Raw genomic sequence first — 17,090 nt, 5'->3', positions numbered from 1 at the left:
GCTGAACAGCTCTGATGGATTTCAGGACAAAAGGCGATTCCTCTGCTGCTGGAGAATGCTCCAGCACTGCTCAGACTTGCCTCCAGCCAGCACCGCACAGCCCTGCGGTCCCACACGGTTAAAGCCAAACCGATCTGACCATGCTTGCCTGGCTCCACCCCATGCCCTGCTTTCCTTTAGCACCCAGAAGGGGCAGCGGCAGCACAAGCCGGGGCAGAACTTCATTAAAACGTCTTCTGGTGGTGTCCCACGCTGAACCGCCTCACCCAGGGTCAGATCAGCAGTGCCAGGAACAAGAGGGAACAGCAGCACCAACTGGATCAGTGCAAACATGCAGAGTACACCCAGACTCCTACAGTGCCTGGGCCAACCTTCCCCAAAAGATATAATTACTTGAAAAATACCCTCTAACTCATCATCACCGGAGACCAGTCTGCCTGAGATTATTACTCCTAAACAAGAAAGTAAGAATAGGAGATGTTATCTGAAAGAACCGGTGCAAGACCAGCGCTCTTCAAGCAGCTAGCACGGCCCAGGATTTTTCCTTTCAGGAGCTGACAATGGCATTAGCATGAGTCAGACTGGGAGTTAGCGTACGCTATAAAATTCTGTGAGAGCAGATATGACTATAAACACTGAAGAAAGTGGCAAAGCAGTAATAAGTACAGATGCAAACAGAGGGTGAATCATTTAAAAGCAGGGCATAGGACAGATCAGTGCTTGATCAGCAGCTCATTTTGTTTTGGCCTAATGCATTTGCAGTGATCAAACAAAAGAATCTGAGTGGCATTATGCACAGAGCACACTGCTGTACCATCTCCCACTTGAGTGAAACGGGCTTTTGAAGCAGTCAGGACATTTGCTCGGTCCTCAACCAACCGCCTCAGCACCCTCAGGATGACTGGTATCAAGTAGCCGGACTATCGCTCTTCAGTTCTTCAAGCACTGCTTCCAGGAAGACACTTTCAGCGTGCATTTGCACTCGCAGTACTGCTGCTTTTGTACACCACCAGCTGAGAACAGTGAGTTAACTAGAGCATATGCAGGTTATTCACCAGTGCAACCGGGTACACAAGCAGATGATTGTTGGAGGCCCAGCTGGAAAGCTAACCCTGCATTCAGAAGTATGCATTTAAAAGTTTCCCTAAGGGAAAAAGCTTTAAACGTAATTGGCCAACGGCAGCAGCAAGTGCTGTAACATACTTTTCTCATGTACAGTGTGCTCACCCATACAATATGCAGTGACTCACGGCAAATTAGATAGATATTTATAGCTGCATTTCTTTTACGTCCTGCAGTGACAATACAAATGTGACCTCAACAAAAACGAGGAGAAGCAGCATTCTCTACTACAAATGTGGGAGCGTGAGGGGAAAAACTCTCTCTGCAAAGGAGTGAGCAATTACATAGTACCATTTGGAAACCATGAATCAACTCACACACTTCAAGACTGAGCGTTTAATTGAAGGAAGTGGTGGCCTCACCGCCCCGGGGGTGTTCAAGGAAGGGTTGGACCTGGCGCTTAGGGACATGATTTAGTGGGTGACAGTGGTAGTAGGGGGATGGTTGGACCGGATGATGTGGAAGGCCTTTTCTAACCTTAATGATTCTACAAAGTGGTGATTCTACTACCACCAAGTAGGCAAGGATGGCAAAGATAACAGACACAAACAACTGATAAAATTTTTTTATTATTCACTTTTGAATTCTTTTACACTTTCCTGATTATTTTGTGTAAGGTGAAACTAGAACTGTTTAAAAGACATACACAAATCTAGTACATCAATAACCAGGTTTTTCTTTTTGCTATACTATTCTCACAACCACGTGTGTGCTAGGCAATATAACCGTCACAGAAGCAAACTTTAGGCAGAATACTGGTCAGTAAAAACAAAGCGAAAAGAGCTACCAGATATACAGACAGGCTCGGTTCCACATTCACTACTGCATTTATCAAGCGCCAAGTATTAACTGCACAATTTGTTCAGCTAGTAGAGGGGAGTTTTAAAATCAGTGCATGAAATTCTCTCTCCAGCAGACGGATGGACAGACAAACAGATGGATCCTATACCTAAGTGGAATGTGAAGGCAGGGGGATGATACCGCGAGACTGATAGGTGACTATTCCTAATCTTTTCCACTGCATTATTCACGCAACTCTTATTAGGTTTTATTTAATGGGACATGTCTGAAACGTAACTAGGTGAGGACATTGGGAGCTCAAATATTACAAGCATTGCAAATGTGTAAGGTCTGCATTCCAGTACAATAAGTGGGAAAACCTGAATATTTGAGCCAGATCTTCGTATTACCAAAAAAATGGCAGATGAGCTGAAGACCGCAAGAGCACTGGCAGCTCTCAAACATCCAAGACAGAAACCTGTCCTCTAGCAGACTCAGGTCTCGCCTACCATCCTGACATCACCCGCAACGAAAGGATGATGTATATGTAGGAATCCAAATTGTTTTAATGGAGTTTAAGCAGGTGAAAGGGTCGAGGATGAATAGAGTCCGATGGGAGAAAATTTCCATAAAGCAAACTTAAAGACGGCTCGGTGGACTACTTAAAAGGCTTTCAAGATAAAATCGCAATGGGAATACCATGGAGTTTTCAATTCACCCAAGAGTAAAGTAATGCTAAAGTGGCAGATCGCTTCATGGTATCATCCAAACTAATAAGGCCATTCAAAAAATTGAATCTTCTCCTATTGCAAGTCCATGGTAGCGAACCAAGAATTCTCACTACTGAAGAATATCTAAGGTATAATTAGGTACGTTATTGCTGTGGGAAGGGGCTTAGTCATGCATCTTGTATGGGCATGAAACCACTCTTAAAAGTCAAATCCCAGTTATCTGCCAGTGTAAAGAGTTTGGAAATCAAGCTGCTAACTCCCCCGTTACCCTCCTCCCCAAAACAAACCCAATCCCCAGAAAGACAGGATTGACAAAGTGAGCTTTTGACTGAAAGCGGTGCCTCAGACTTGGTTAAAAATGTCTACAAAGTGTGCCTGTTAAACTAACTCATAGCAGTGTGTTACTAACTGGAATGCCATACATTGGATTGTTTTCCTTCCATGCCCCAGTGTCACAATAGAATCTCTATAACTTTCTGTACAACTTTACAACAGAATTGTACTTCGACTATTTTGGTGCCAGATTATGCTTGCCATTGTTACATAATTGATGTCTACTTTTCTACCAATAGGAGTTTTGTAAAGTCAATTGCAATCACAAAACCCATAATCACAGTGTTCAGTTAAAAATATAAACACGGTAATCATAACTGTAAATGTTCATAATAGGAAAATTCGGAATGCCATTATAATAACCGACCTCCATTTTAAGTACACAAAACACCAACCAACCGTTTTTACCCCACAGACAGTTTTTGCTACGTTGAGGTTGTGAAAGTCGATGTACTATTCTTTTTGCTTGTCGCACAAAGGGATATATGTGTAGGATACAGGGTGACATTGAACATATAGTGAAGCGTGACAGCCATTAGTTCTCTCCCTCCCCAGCATCCCCTTCATCTCCCTGGTTTTCCGACGTCCATAGCTGTAAGAAAATACAAACATGTTTATGCTGAAAGCACACGGTTAATTACAACTATCAGGAAAGGGAAGACAGTAATTAGCAGTAGCTGTGCAATTTTCTCAGCTTAAGAGTAACAGAGAATTGAACTTAACAGTAAAAATAAAGAATGAACTAGAAAATGGGTAAAGGATTAGAAGTAAAAAGCCAACAAAAGTCTGCAAGCTGAACACAATCTGACTTGAGAACAGACACACTGCACTGTGTGTTACAGAAAGGCTGAGTTTGTTACAGTAGTTAACAAGTGATCTCTGATCTAAACCAGCAAGTCTAACTGGTCTGGTTACAAAAAGCAGTGCAGTTAAGACATGCAGTTAATGCTTCAGAAAAGGCAATTTTAATGGCACAGACCTCCGTAAAGCTTCAGATGCTGAGTCCTACTTAGTGGAGTCCAGCAGCCTAAAGAAGTAACAGCACGGAATGCAGCAGTTTGCCCTGTAATACTTACAGTGAGGTTGTCCCTAAGCAGCTGCATGATGAGAGTGCTGTCTTTGTAAGACTCTTCATTCAGCGTGTCCAGCTCTGCTATCGCCTCATCAAATGCCTAGAAACACACGAGAAACTTTTACTCTGCTCTGAACTCACTTCTGCTTACACAGATCTCATAAATTTGCCACAAAAGCTTTGTGACAAAAGCTTCCAGTATTTTTCTTTTTCACCAAGGGAAGAAAAGTAAGCCAAAGTGAGCACAAGATCACTAGATGACCAGTGGAAAAAGCAAAGGGGCCAGATTAAGGCCACTCTACTGCCATGCCAATAGCAAGCACTGAAGAGGCAAGCACACACACTGCCATACTGAAGAATGATTCACACAGCTCACAGTCAGGTCTAAGATGAACACTTAACAGCAATACGTTCATTAAAGATGAAGGCCTCAGTGGTTTAAAGTGCCAGTAAAAGAGAAAGGTACCACCATTAAGTTGATGGACATTATACACGTAAATGGCAAACAAGGTAGTGGGTTTTTCTTTTGAGAGTGGAGTAGAATTCTTCGGTTTTGTTGTGTTTTGTATTTCTTTTCAAAACAGCACAAGGAATCGGGTACATTTTAATAGAGATTAATAACGCCACACTGCCCATCCGTTACACATGAAAGCACATGATGCAGGTCAGAGCTGAGAGCCATGAGTAAGCGTCCTCTCTCATTCAGGTTTCAAACAGATGTAAGCATATAAACTAAGAACAGGAATAGCAGCAGTATTTTGCAAAGCAAAACATCATGACTTGTCACAAAATATTGTTAATGTGCATATAAATAACACGAAGCCAGCTAACGCCATACTAAAGTTACTACCAGAAAACTTTCACAGATGTAAAAAACCTCCATTCAGAAGGTTCTAATCCTGTTTTAGGGAGAAGGCTAAAACCAAATGACAAGCTATCTGGCATCATACAAGTTCCATTTGGTCTCTGGAGAGAGAGGCGCAGGCAGTTGCACAGTGAGCTATGCTATAGTCATAACTCAAAAAGACAACACGTATTTGCAAAGTGTTCAAATTTAAAAAACTATTCCACTTTAAGAGTGTTTTCAAACTTGACACAAGAGCATTCTAAGAGAATTACATGGACATTGGAAGAGGTACTTGGTCTCCCCTTTCACTAGATCAACTGCCCTAGCAAATTGCCGTTGCTTAACTTAGCCGGACTAGCTTAGCTGTAACTAACTTACCTGAAAATACACTAAGATGACTATAGTTTAAAGGTAACAGCATTTTTAAAGGATTTCATATGAGAAAGTATAACAATCTGCAAAATACTACTGTAACCATGTAATTATCTTCTTAGCCCCCCCAAGAACTGGTAACATGAGGAGTCTGCTTACCGTCTTTGCCAGATTACAGGCTTTTTCAGGAGAATTGAGTATCTCATAATAGAAGACAGAGAAATTGAGAGCCAGACCAAGTCGAATGGGGTGCGTCGGCTGCATTTCTTTCTTGCTAATTTCAAATGCCTCCTGGTAAGCTTGCTGAGAGTTTGCTACCGTTGCTACAAAAAGCAATTGCAATCATATTCATGCACAGTACATCCACCATATTTCATGGGGGAAGCTATTACATTTTTTGTCTAGACTGCCATGCCACTAGATATTCATATAATTACAAACACGGAAGCTTCTTTCAATGATTTAAGAGGTAAAAGCCTACCACTTGCTGAACCATTAAGACAAATATTTGTTCAGATAAAGGTTTGAACTACAGAAGTTAAATTCTAATAAATCCAGACACCACCATATGGGGAAAAAGAGGTATCTAAACTACCAATTTAAACACTCTTGGAGAAGGAAACTTTTAGCAGGTAGGCCATGAATTCTGTATTTCAGGTTGAGGTTTCAGAATAAAGACAACAGTCCCTTCCCTGGCTAATGGGTAACAGTTTGACATCATTCTGGAGCTTATTAAGTTTGCAAGCTACTGACCAGATCAGACACTCACCAAGAATTCAGGATGTTGCTTTAACACTTCAGGATTAATTGACTTAGCACTCAGTAACCCGATGTCCCATATTTGAATGCAGAAAGCTTGCAAATAACCAAGACTTGTGAGCTAAATTCATAGTTTAAATGAGAGATGATAGCAACAAAGCCTTTTCCATGAGAAACAACACATTCTCTTCCTCCATACTCTAGGAAAAGGATTTTACAGTGTGAAATGTGCTTAGAAATCTGCCACTGAGGTTGTGGCTGCAAACAGAATCTGACTGGCTTGATGAACATCTGTCAATCACTTCTATTAATTTCAATGAAGTCTGTTTCTCTAAAAGTGACTCGCACTGCACTCATCTTCAATACTATTGAAGAAAGAAATATTTCATGTTAGGAGAAAAGGACTCAAGTATTTTTCACACTTTATTCTGCCCAGCCCCCAAGAGAATGAGAAATTTCACCTCCACCTACTTTGCTTATTGTCCCCAGACGCCACCTCTGAGAGGTATCTGTAGTAATCGCCTTTCATTTTCAAATAGAAGACCTTGCTTTCTGGCTGCGTGGCGTTGACAATAAGGTATTTATCCAGGAGTTCCTGAGAAAGGAAACACTTTGTTTTCCCCAAGTCATACAAATAATGTCTGGAACAGCCTTCATTACAACGGTAAACATGAACTGTTAAAACATTAACAATGACTTATGCATACTCATGTATTAGTCATATTGATGTTCCCTAAACTCAGGGAAAAAAAACAACTACTTGTATCCTAGTCCCTGGAAAGCAGAAAACTTGCTACACTGGGGCTGTTGACAATTCACTCCTGCAGAACCTAATGGCTATCAGAGCTTAAGACTGCAAATATTTCCTTGAAATACACTGAAGCAAACCTACATCTATAGGCAAGCTAACAAAGGGCAGCAGCTCGACATCAGCACAGATCTAGACTCTTTTCCTGCCACGAACTTGAATTCTATACAGAGCAGTGAAACTATCCGTAACAAACTGATTCTATCTGCAGCTCCGGCTGAAAAGCTGAATAGTGGCACAGTCAGCACCATGTACCTTCAGAAAGAGAGGCAAAGGCTGAGAGTACTGACAGCAACTGTTCCTAAGAGCATATCTTTAGCAAGATGAGCAGCAATAAAAAGGATCCCTCTTATCTAAGTAGGGGGAACAGCAAAACTAACTTGGGGGAAAAATATAGACCTTATGCTTCCACCAAAGAGGTAGTACACAAGCTTCACAATGTCTGCATTCATTGACAAAAGAAATTACAGAAACAGTAGGCTGTTTAGCAGGACTTATGCTAGTGCCCCAGCAGGTCTAAGTTTGTTTTCATGGTGATCACTAGCCAGCAGTTCAGGGTCTCCAGCGTTGCCTTGTCTACATCCTTATATTTAAAAAAAAAGCGTTCTTTTGTAACAAGAACAAATGAATTCCTTAAACTAGACAATTCTGGACCTAGAACTGGACTCAAATGGATAGATATGCAAAAATATTTCCCTGCTACAGTGCTGCAGTATCTACAACCTGAATAAGATTCTTTAAGCCTCTCTGAAGAACGCTGCAGTACTAGTTACTGTTATTTTTTGCTGTTTGATTATTACCAGAACATCATTGCAGATATCCTGCAATTCAGCCTCAATTTTCTCACGATATTCTCTTCCCATCTGCTGTTTCTTCTCATTCCTCTCTGTTTTCTGTTCAATGCTGGAAATCACACGCCAGGACGAGCGACGGGCACCGACCACATTCTTGTAGGCAACTGAGAGTAGATTTCTTTCTTCGTTGGACAGTTCATGCCCCTGCTCGGTGACAGCCTTCATAGCAGCAGCCATGTCATCGTAACGCTCGGCCTGTTCGGCCAGTTTGGCTTTCTGTACCAACTCACTTTTATCCATGACTGTCCTGTAATTAGTGGGGAATAAAAACAGAAAACTATTTGATTGTCTACACAGTGGAAGTTAACATTGATGGGTGAAGCACAACTCACAGGTGGTAACAGGTGGGAAGGTTATCAACTGGAATAAATATGAAGGTTTTGTAAAAAAAACTTTTGACAATAATTTACACAATTTAGAAATTATACATAATCACAACGCTGAAGACTCATAAGCATTATTCTTCACAGTGCAGAAAAATCCATGTCATCATTAGTCTAAGCACAGCAACATGTTCCCCGTGTAAATCTCTCCCTATTCCCATACAGGCCATAGCTCAGCCAGGGAGACAATTCATGTTCTAATGCAGAAACCAGCAGGGCTGTTTTGGTTTTCTTTCTTTTTTTTTTTTTTTTTTTTTACCTGCATTACTCTTCAACAGCAACTGTTCAAGAGTATTGAAGGACTGGGCAGATCCTCCCCACATCAACGCTTGTCTGCACACTGCAGGAGCTATTTCTGTGGGGTTAAGTAAGCCATACCCAGTACAGGGGCACCTATGGAAAACAGATTTATACTGTCCTGCTACATTTTTTTTATACATGCTTCAGCATGTATTTAATAGACAATTCTACACACCTAGAGTGGCTGCAGTCTTTGGTTTCGAAGAGCTTTTGAATAACACTGACATTCACAAAGACTCAATGGGATGTGGCCCACATGAGAGTCACTACTGCAAAACCAATTGCTTGTATGGAAACAACTTGTTTATCGTCTCTGATAACACAGTTTAGCATATGAAGCCAAGAAAAACACATCACATGGCCACAATGCCGCTGAAGAACTTGAGCAATGAAAAATGAAGTTGCTAAAGAATGTGTCTGGGAGGCAGACTGAATGTTGCTTGCTTCTACAGGACAACACCAACATTAATCAACTTGGAATATACCGTTGTTAGTTCAGTGGCCATCACCTAGGCCCAGGTTCATGGGAAAACTTAAATCTCCTCGCTTTCATCAAAAAAAAAAGTGGATACCTCAATACCTCAAACTCTCAGGTGTCCCAGATTCATCAGTAAAATTTATCCAGGTAGGCAGATCTACATTTTCAGACAGACCCAGAACTGTCGTTCTTGTTAGTACCAAGCAATAATGTTCCTCTCTTACTCCCTGAAGTCCGATCAGGACTCTCACTGTCTAGATCAGAAGCTTTCAGCCTGAGACCTAAGCAGCCTAAAAACAACTCTAAAAGAACAAGAAAAGCTAAATGAGAACAGTAAGTTTACATTTAGCTTTCATATGCTTCTGTTAATTAGGCAAGAGACTACAGCTCTGTTTGAAACAACAACACACTGGTGCATATATACGTACATAAAAAACTAGAGAAATCAGCAGACATTTACCATTGAGAGAACCCACTACATTTGTAACTGGTGCATCTATCCAACCTTGTCAACCACTCCCTAAACTCAGCACTAAATTTAGATTATGTCCGTAACGTGGGAAGTAATGGCACTTACTTACCCACCAACACAGCATACCTGAAGAATGCTCTTCATATCACAAGAGCCAACTTTAAGTAACAGGTCGCCTAAACAAAACAGTTCCAAAACAGTTCTAATTTCCTCACCGTCTGCACAGCTTATTAGAAGCAGTTCTACTGCAATCTTCTTCTCTTCCTCTTGGGGAAAGTGATTATTTTGTAGAAGCAGCCTGTTTGTTGAAGCCCAGAGACAAGTAACTCCAACAGTTTACATTTTGCCATTGGAAGGTCAGTATCATCTTTGATCTGCATTTTGCCAACACTGTTCTAATGCCTACTCCAGTTATCCATGCAGAATTCTGTTTACAAACAGCATACAGTTTAGTTTTGAAATGGCGTAGGGTTTGTTTTATCAACCTCGCTGACATATTTATCCATGGATGCGAGTCAGTTCATGGCAGTCAATGGGTTCGTATAAGGACATGTTAAGGAAACCAGACAGAACTGCAAGGACAAAGAGCTAGTGGATAAAAGAGCTCCAAAAACCAGCTTAACATATCATCAGCTGTACAGCCAAAACACCAGCACAAAGCATTAGAATGTTGTTTCTCAAACAAGAAATTTATGCACATCTTAAATGCAACTCAAACTGATTACTGAAGATGGAGCTCCTCAGAACTTCACTGCCTGACAAATTAAGACTTCACTATGCAGGGGCTTGTACTGTTTATCTTAATATCTAGTTAGTAGTTAGTAGTTTTGCCATGAAACTAGAAGGTACTATTCCAAAAAATGGATTTGACAGAATGTAAATACAACAAGGAAAACATTGCCCACCCCAAAATGTCTGCAACCCGACAGTAAGCCTACCTTTATTTCACTCACAAAGCGCTGCATAAAGGAACACTGTTAAAACCTTCATTTTATTCTCCATTGCTTACCTTGTTAGAAGGCTGGAGAAGAGCTTTGCAGAGCTATGCTGGCTTGAGCTCCGAAAGAGGGAAGTGTTTGCCAGAAGGAAAAAAAGATACAAGGAAAGGAGTGATGTTTGAAAAGGCAAAGAAGCAACTATCAGTTATAACTGGTCCCTCCCATAAAGGAGATGAAAGCCACGCTCTAACAATGGATCAGTGTGCCACAGTCTGAAACAAGCAAAGCCTAGAGCTAAAAATAGTCCTAGGCCACAAACAGAAGCCATCTAACAAAGGTTACCTGCAGCTAGGAGCAAAACACACAAAGGTGACAAACAGAAGGCCGACAGGAACGATCTGTTCTAGCACTACTGAAGCCATGCCGTGTTGGCAAGGGAGAAAGAGGGGAGATGGAGAAGGAGCAAGGACGTGCAGACCACAGCCACGGAGGAGTCCCAGAAGTTGCCCGTTCTAAGCAGAAGATTCTCAGATGCGTTAATACACGTAAAATTCATAAGGCTGCCCTCTTCAGAATCTATCAAACCACAACTTAGTGGCCTTCCACAAAGCAGTGGCTGGACACTATTTACAGTAAGGAATGCCAACCACTAGCCTGCAGCCCACAGTACCAGCAGCCAGAAATTCGGAGCACTGTAGTTCCCCACACTCTAAATAGGAGATAAAAAAATAAATCTCTCCCCAACACAGCCTAAAGTCTTCCAACCCCTATTACAAGGGCATAATTGCATGTATACAGATACAAAAAGATTACAACTGTTTACTTCCCATCTCCAAAAAAAAGGCTGCGTAGGTGAGATCTGATACAATCATACGACAAAGGTGGAGGTCAGAGCCTGTCAAACATTAGTTTATGACTGCCTGGCTACTTTCAGAAGAAGCTGCAAAAAGGAGAAGGTGTGACCAACTGGAAATGGCACCTAGAGGCTGTACGCCCCCAGAGCTCTCAAGAGAGGATGGATGCACAGAACTGGAGGTCTACATCTCAGCAACAGCTGAGGAGCAAAACACATAGGTAGTGTTCTTCAGGAGACTGCGAGTGCTTGAGGACTGCTTCTTGCTACCCGGCAGTTACTACATCTGCTCCGCAGCCTTTATTGTTTCCAGGCTCAATGAACTGTTTAGGACGAAGCCGAAACAGCTCAGAAGTAACCGTGTTTAAAGTCTGTAGAAACCAGATAAAAACTGACAGTGAAAAAAATCTGGCTTATATAACATATTGAACTGACAGGACAATACTAATAAGCCTACGGTGGCCTGAAGTCTGCTGCTCTCCATGACCTATTCTTCTGATGCTAATTAAGTTATTGATTTCTGCGTATTGTTCTTTTCTTTATAGCAAGCATTAGAAGCTGTCAAACAAACGCTTCCACTTCATTAAAAACCTGGTGAGAAAGCAGTGCAATTACTAGCTTGACATATCAGTCGCTAATGAGCCAAGTAGAGACGCAGGTTAACAGGCTGCTTCACTACGAAAAAGGGACGTAAAACCAGATTTGGTGAAGCATGACACAATCAATTCTCAGTCACCATCTTTGCAGATCCATTCAAATTCTACCATGAGAAGTAGAAGTTTGGTACAAAATTTGTAGTGCAATCCCAACAACATGTGAACACACCTTAGAGATTTCTGGATGGGCAATTCAGTCCAAAATTAAGCATTCACGTGAGGAAAGTGGCGTCTCAAAGTACAGTTCGATAATTACCAAGACTAAATGCTTTGGAGACAGCATTTCTGAAACAAATGGCAAATCCTTCTCCATGCTTCAGGTACACACATGCTGACACTGGAGCTTCAACGCTGGCAGAACTGCGTGACATCGATGATATTCGCTGTCCAGTAGGCATCACTCCCGATAAATATTCCTTACAGGAAAGGAATGGGCTCCTTAATGGACTGCAAGGAACCTTCCTTTCTTTAGCTTGGCATCGGGCATTTCACTTCATCAGCTTTGTCGCTCTACTCCAGTTCCTCCCAAGGTAACCACGTATTGTTAAGTCACTGATCACAAAACGAACCTGTCTGTTCTATCTGACCACCGAAGTCCTTTACAACTAGCACAAGCCTGGGAACAACAAGTTCAGTAAAATATACCGCTAACTTGACGAGGGGAAAAAAAGTGACTTCCCAGTTCTGACACTCACTGACCTTGTGCAGCACGTAACTTCAGCCTCCTCTGCATCTACTGATTCACCACACGCCCTGGCCTTCAGTGCAAGTCTTTACACAAACATGAAGATAAAATTAACATTCAATAAAGCCACGCCTCCACTTGCTCTGGTTACCTTCTACCATCATTAATTGTTGTTTCCTAAAACTGACCAACACCATTTTGGAAAAATTACACGCGAGGCTTTCAATCCCCGTAGACAACTGCAGATTTTCCATCAGAGGTAACAAGATCATGTAGGGGCACCGATATTGTACGGACAAATTAAATTTAGTGGCAGTATTCCTGCTCTTCTTAATGCCTTCTAAATGAGGAACTTCAGGCTGACAAGCACTGCACTGGCACTTGGTACAGGAAAGCTGCAGGTGGAGACAGGCACACAGTTCCAAAGTACAACATCCTCACACGGTAACACCTTTTTGTTCCAACCAGTGTAATTGTTTTTGACTAGAGTCCAGGTGGAAATAGTGAGTTACCCCAAAAAAATCTTCCCCCAGGCACAAAATTCATGCCAAACTAATGCATACGTATCACAGGTAAATCACTTCTGTTAGCAATAAACTGAGAATATTTATATTGGAGGGTGGGGCAAAACGTGTGGCCATGGAAAAGACACTACCAGAAGGCCTGGTCTCGCTGGGATGCATCCGATACCAGGCGGATCGGAGTACTAGCTTTTTACCTCGTTATTCAAATAATTATTTTCTTAACTCCTCCTCATCTGCTTTTATTCACATACAGCACAAAAAGCTGCATACTGGCAGAGGGCTGCTTACAGAAAAAAAAGACTCAACATCAAAATAGCAGAGATCAGAACATGCGGTACTGACATAATGAGGTTGAGAAAACTGCACTAGGCCCATCTGTGCAACGAGTCTACCACTTCACTGGTACCGATTCGATAAACAAAGTATTACATTGATATTAAAGGACTGCAGAAACAGAGCCAATGAAAGAGGTATTGTTTCTTTTTTCTCTTCTAGATCAGTTTACAACTCCCTATTACTTTAAAACAAAAGCAAACTTCTGACTAAGGTCCTGCAGTAGCACATGTGTGAAAACAAGCGTTCCAACCACTGATGGTGCAAAACCTCCCAAAGGTTCTCAAATTCATTTTTTAATGTAGGGGTTTATTTTTTTACAATGCTGCACAACATGCAGTTTGTTTTTCTACTACCATAAAAGTTGTTTTAACTGTTAACACAGAATTTAAGCAATCAATTTATACTGTAATGGTTGCATTAGACATATTTTTGCTCCCATGTATTAACAGAGTGACTGTATCCCCCTGAAATGTGCTCATCCCAATTAACATCCAGTTATACATACCTTAAATAAAGCCTAGGGTTGTTAGCTCTGGGTTACTGCCCAGCCTTCTAATACGTTGGGAGTGGCTTGAAGCAGCCGTCTTTCCCTTTGCAGTCCTCCCTAAACTCATCCCTATTCCCAAATGGACACGAGGAGTTAAAATTGGAAAATATCGTTATTTAGTTTCCTTCTAAAGCATTCTGTAATCACCTCTGTTCGTACGTGAGCGTGCTCACACGACCTGCCATAGAAACAGCACCACCCCGGGGGGGCTGAATGGGCCTGATGGGTGGGTCGCCCCCGATTTTGGGAAAACCGCGAGAAGGGCCCCGCGGCGGAGCCTGGGCAGGCTTCAGTAAGGCAGGAGCCGTCGGGAGGAGGAAGACGGCTCGGAATCGTTCCTCGGTGGAGGCCGGCTCCCTCCCCTCACCGCAGCACGGCAGAGCCGAGCCGAGCACTCCAACGCCCGGCGGGAGAGGGCGCAGGGCAGGCCGGGGCTGGGGCTCCACACAGGTGTGCGCGGCCGGCCTCGCCCCGCGGGCGGCTCAGGCGGGCGGGGCCGGGCCGTGCCGTGCCGGCCGCTGGGGAGGAGGAGGCGGCGGCGGCCGCCCCGCCCGGGCCCCGCAGCGGCAGGGGCGGCAGGGGCACACCGTTACACGCCCCCCCCCCCACCGCTGCGGGGCACGGCCCGATGGAGGGGGGGGGGGGGGGGGGGGGGGGGCGCACAAAAAGCGGCCCGGAGCCGCCCCGCACCCCCCGGGGCCCTCCCGCCGCGGCCTGCAGCGGCCTCTCCCGCCCGGCCCCGGCCTCCCGCGGGCCCGCAGCGGCGTTGCTCGCCCCGAGGGGCGCTGCGGGGGGCGGAGCGGGGGGCGCCCGGGGAGCCTCACCTGGCGGGGGCGGCGGCACCGCGGCCTGGATCCCGGCGGGCGAAGCGGCGGGAGCGCACGCACGCACGCACACACACACACCCTGCGGCGCTGCGGGCCCGCTTCCGGCCCCGAGGCCACGCCCCTTCCGGCGCCGGGGGGCGGGAGTTGCGGGAAGAGCCGCCTCCCCATTGGGCAGCCGCCGCCGGGCGCCAGCCGGCTCTCGGTTGCTATAGCAACAGGGGGGGATGGTGGGGAGGGGAGGGGCTGTTGGCGCGCGCCCGCGCGCGGGGAGGGGAGCGGGGGGGGGGGCGCGTGCTCGTGCGCGTGCCCGCGGGGTGGCGGCGGCGCGCAGAGGGGGGTGGGGGCGGGGCGCCCGCCCTGAGGGAGCGGGGCGGGAAATGGCGGGCGCTGGGGGCGGTGGGCCGGCGGGATCCGGGTGGCCTCCTCGGTGCTGGCCTCCCCGCGGTTCAGACTGCACGGTTTCAGTCACCAACAAAACCAAAACCCCACCGAAACCCAAGAAAATAAACAAGATCCTTATCTGCTGGCTGAGTGTTGTGCAATTAGGGTGTTTTGTGTAATGAGTGGCATTTACTGAGGGGTGGAGAGGGGGCGTTTTGGGGGGCCTGAGGGAAAGCCTAGCTTGGTTTCCATGAAGAATATGAGGAAAATCACTCACTTCTACAATGCCTGTAATCCCGTGGGACACAAAATGACGTGACCTCCCTGAGTCACAAGTTTGTAGCAGCACCGCCTGTCAAAGCTTTGTTACTGGGGCTGAAAAGCAAAAATCCTTTCAATTACAGGATGCTGGCATCCAATTTTCTCCCTCAGATAAAATCCCATTCCTGTCAAAGCTGCTGTCAGACCTGTCGGCAATGGGAGGACTTCTGCAGTTTCCTGCTTTGCCTCAGTCCAAAGGTCAATGACTTTGGAAAGTCAGGAGGAAAATCACTCGGTGCCCATGCTTTATCTTCAGCCACGAGCACTGATTCAGCTGGAGCAGTTATTACCATCTTTCTCTTGTTTCTCCTCCCAGGACCAAGCTTTCTTTTCCCCTGCTCTTCTCAACAGGCCTCATCTCCTTGGTTTGCACCCTGGGCTGCTCCCAGCACTCTTGCTGAGCTATGGAGGTGCTGGGAGAGCTGGGAGAAGAGCTCCAAAACTTTGTGAAATGACAGCCGTTATCTCGGGGACACATTTGGTCCATGAACATGCTCAACGTGTCCCCAAAACAAGCATATCTCAGAGGAACATGACCATCGTACCCGGCCCTGGCAGCTCATCATGTGGATATGCTCCAGGATCCTGCTATAGAACAAGAGACAGCCGACAGGGAGCCACTGCAGTAGAGGAGAGGATCATGGCGTGAACTGAGAGCTTTCGTTCAGAAATACAATCTTGATAAATTACTCAGTTTTTGTAATTATTTTTTTCTGTCATTTTATTTTGGAAGCAGTAGATCTCAGCTGATGTAGCTACCGGAAGCAAACAGGCGATGGCACTACATGATCGTGGTCCCTGCAGTGTAGGAATCCCTGGTTTCCCAGCAGTCTGTCACAGAATAAAAAATTCTCAAAATACTCAAAATATAATTGTGATCTACTAAGTATAGTTTATTTCTTGATTCTTCTGTTACTCCTTTTTCTCTGTCTTCTGCTCTGTCTTCTCTATCTCTTTATGTTCTCTATCTACAGTCTGCACGTTTCTGTTGTTCCACAGCTGGATCTCACAGATTACTAAATAATGTACTAAGGGATGAATCCCAAATGGAATCAGCATATTAGTTTATGGCATCTACCATGGTTTCCCTGTTGAAGCTGGTGAAAGGATGCCCAGCAGAAGCCCAGGTGGTACATTAAGAGTTTCATCATTTGTCAGCTCTGGTTGTGGGGATGGTTGGAGTTGTATATGGTGGAGATAAGAAAGGAACCTAGTAAGGAAGCAACACTGAAGACAGAAAGGGACAACAATCAGTGTCTTTTCAGATGAATACTTCTGCAGTAGGAAAGAAAAAAGCCCCAGCGGAAGAATTTCTACATTTCATGTCTGTCTTGTATTTTCTCTCTGTACATAAACTGCTTGTGACACTGCGACCAGCTGTGACAAAGTTAAAACTGGAATTAGATTAGCTGGAATTAAATTTACAGAAGATACTAGTACTTCTGAGTGGACTGAACCTAAACTGGGATCAGGGATAAACATCTTGCATAGGATAGAATTAATATTAGCATTGTCATTAACTTTAATTAAAGTGACATTTAAAGCAAAGAGCAGAAGGTTTTCCTCATGGTCCCTGCTAGTTAAATACTAGACTAAATAATACTTTCTTTGGGCATCTTTCAGTTCTTCCTTCTGTCCAAGGAATGCAAGTGGTTTAGTACAGATTTCTATTAAATGCAATTTGGACTGAGGTCAAAATGGCCATTTTAAT

General features: G+C 44.2%; 1 protein-coding gene across 1 annotated transcript; it reads right to left on the bottom strand.

Annotated features, from left to right (window-relative positions):
- Positions 1-1,672: 1,672 nt before the first annotated feature.
- On the bottom strand, positions 1,673-14,830 carry YWHAB (tyrosine 3-monooxygenase/tryptophan 5-monooxygenase activation protein beta). The gene is made up of 6 exons (XM_066978574.1): positions 14,675-14,830; positions 7,625-7,925; positions 6,488-6,611; positions 5,417-5,580; positions 4,043-4,138; positions 1,673-3,558 (listed from the first exon to the last, which is right to left on the bottom strand). The coding sequence occupies exons 2-6, from the start codon at positions 7,916-7,918 to the stop codon at positions 3,502-3,504; spliced, it is 735 nt and encodes a 244-aa protein (XP_066834675.1). The 5' UTR covers positions 7,919-7,925; positions 14,675-14,830; the 3' UTR covers positions 1,673-3,501.
- Between the last annotated feature and the right edge of the window lie 2,260 nt (positions 14,831-17,090).

Source organism: Anser cygnoides, chromosome 16 (assembly GCF_040182565.1).
Source record: "Anser cygnoides isolate HZ-2024a breed goose chromosome 16, Taihu_goose_T2T_genome, whole genome shotgun sequence".
NCBI classification, from domain to species: domain Eukaryota; kingdom Metazoa; phylum Chordata; class Aves; order Anseriformes; family Anatidae; genus Anser; species Anser cygnoides.
The sequence above is the reverse complement of the archived record's forward strand: the minus strand, read 5'-3'. Positions and strand labels throughout refer to the sequence as shown.

Bases quoted from the DNA above. Each gene is read 5' to 3' on its own strand.
- YWHAB (XM_066978574.1), bottom strand. From the start codon at position 7,918: ATGGATAAAAGTGAGTTGGTACAGAAAGCCAAACTGGCCGAACAGGCC. The intron at 5,581-6,487 runs GTAGGTGGAGGT...TGCTTTTTGTAG, and splicing joins GTCTGGGGACAATAAGCAAA to CAACGGTAGCAAACTCTCAG. The intron at 3,559-4,042 runs GTAAGTATTACA...ATTTTCTTACAG, and splicing joins TGCTTAGGGACAACCTCACT to CTATGGACGTCGGAAAACCA.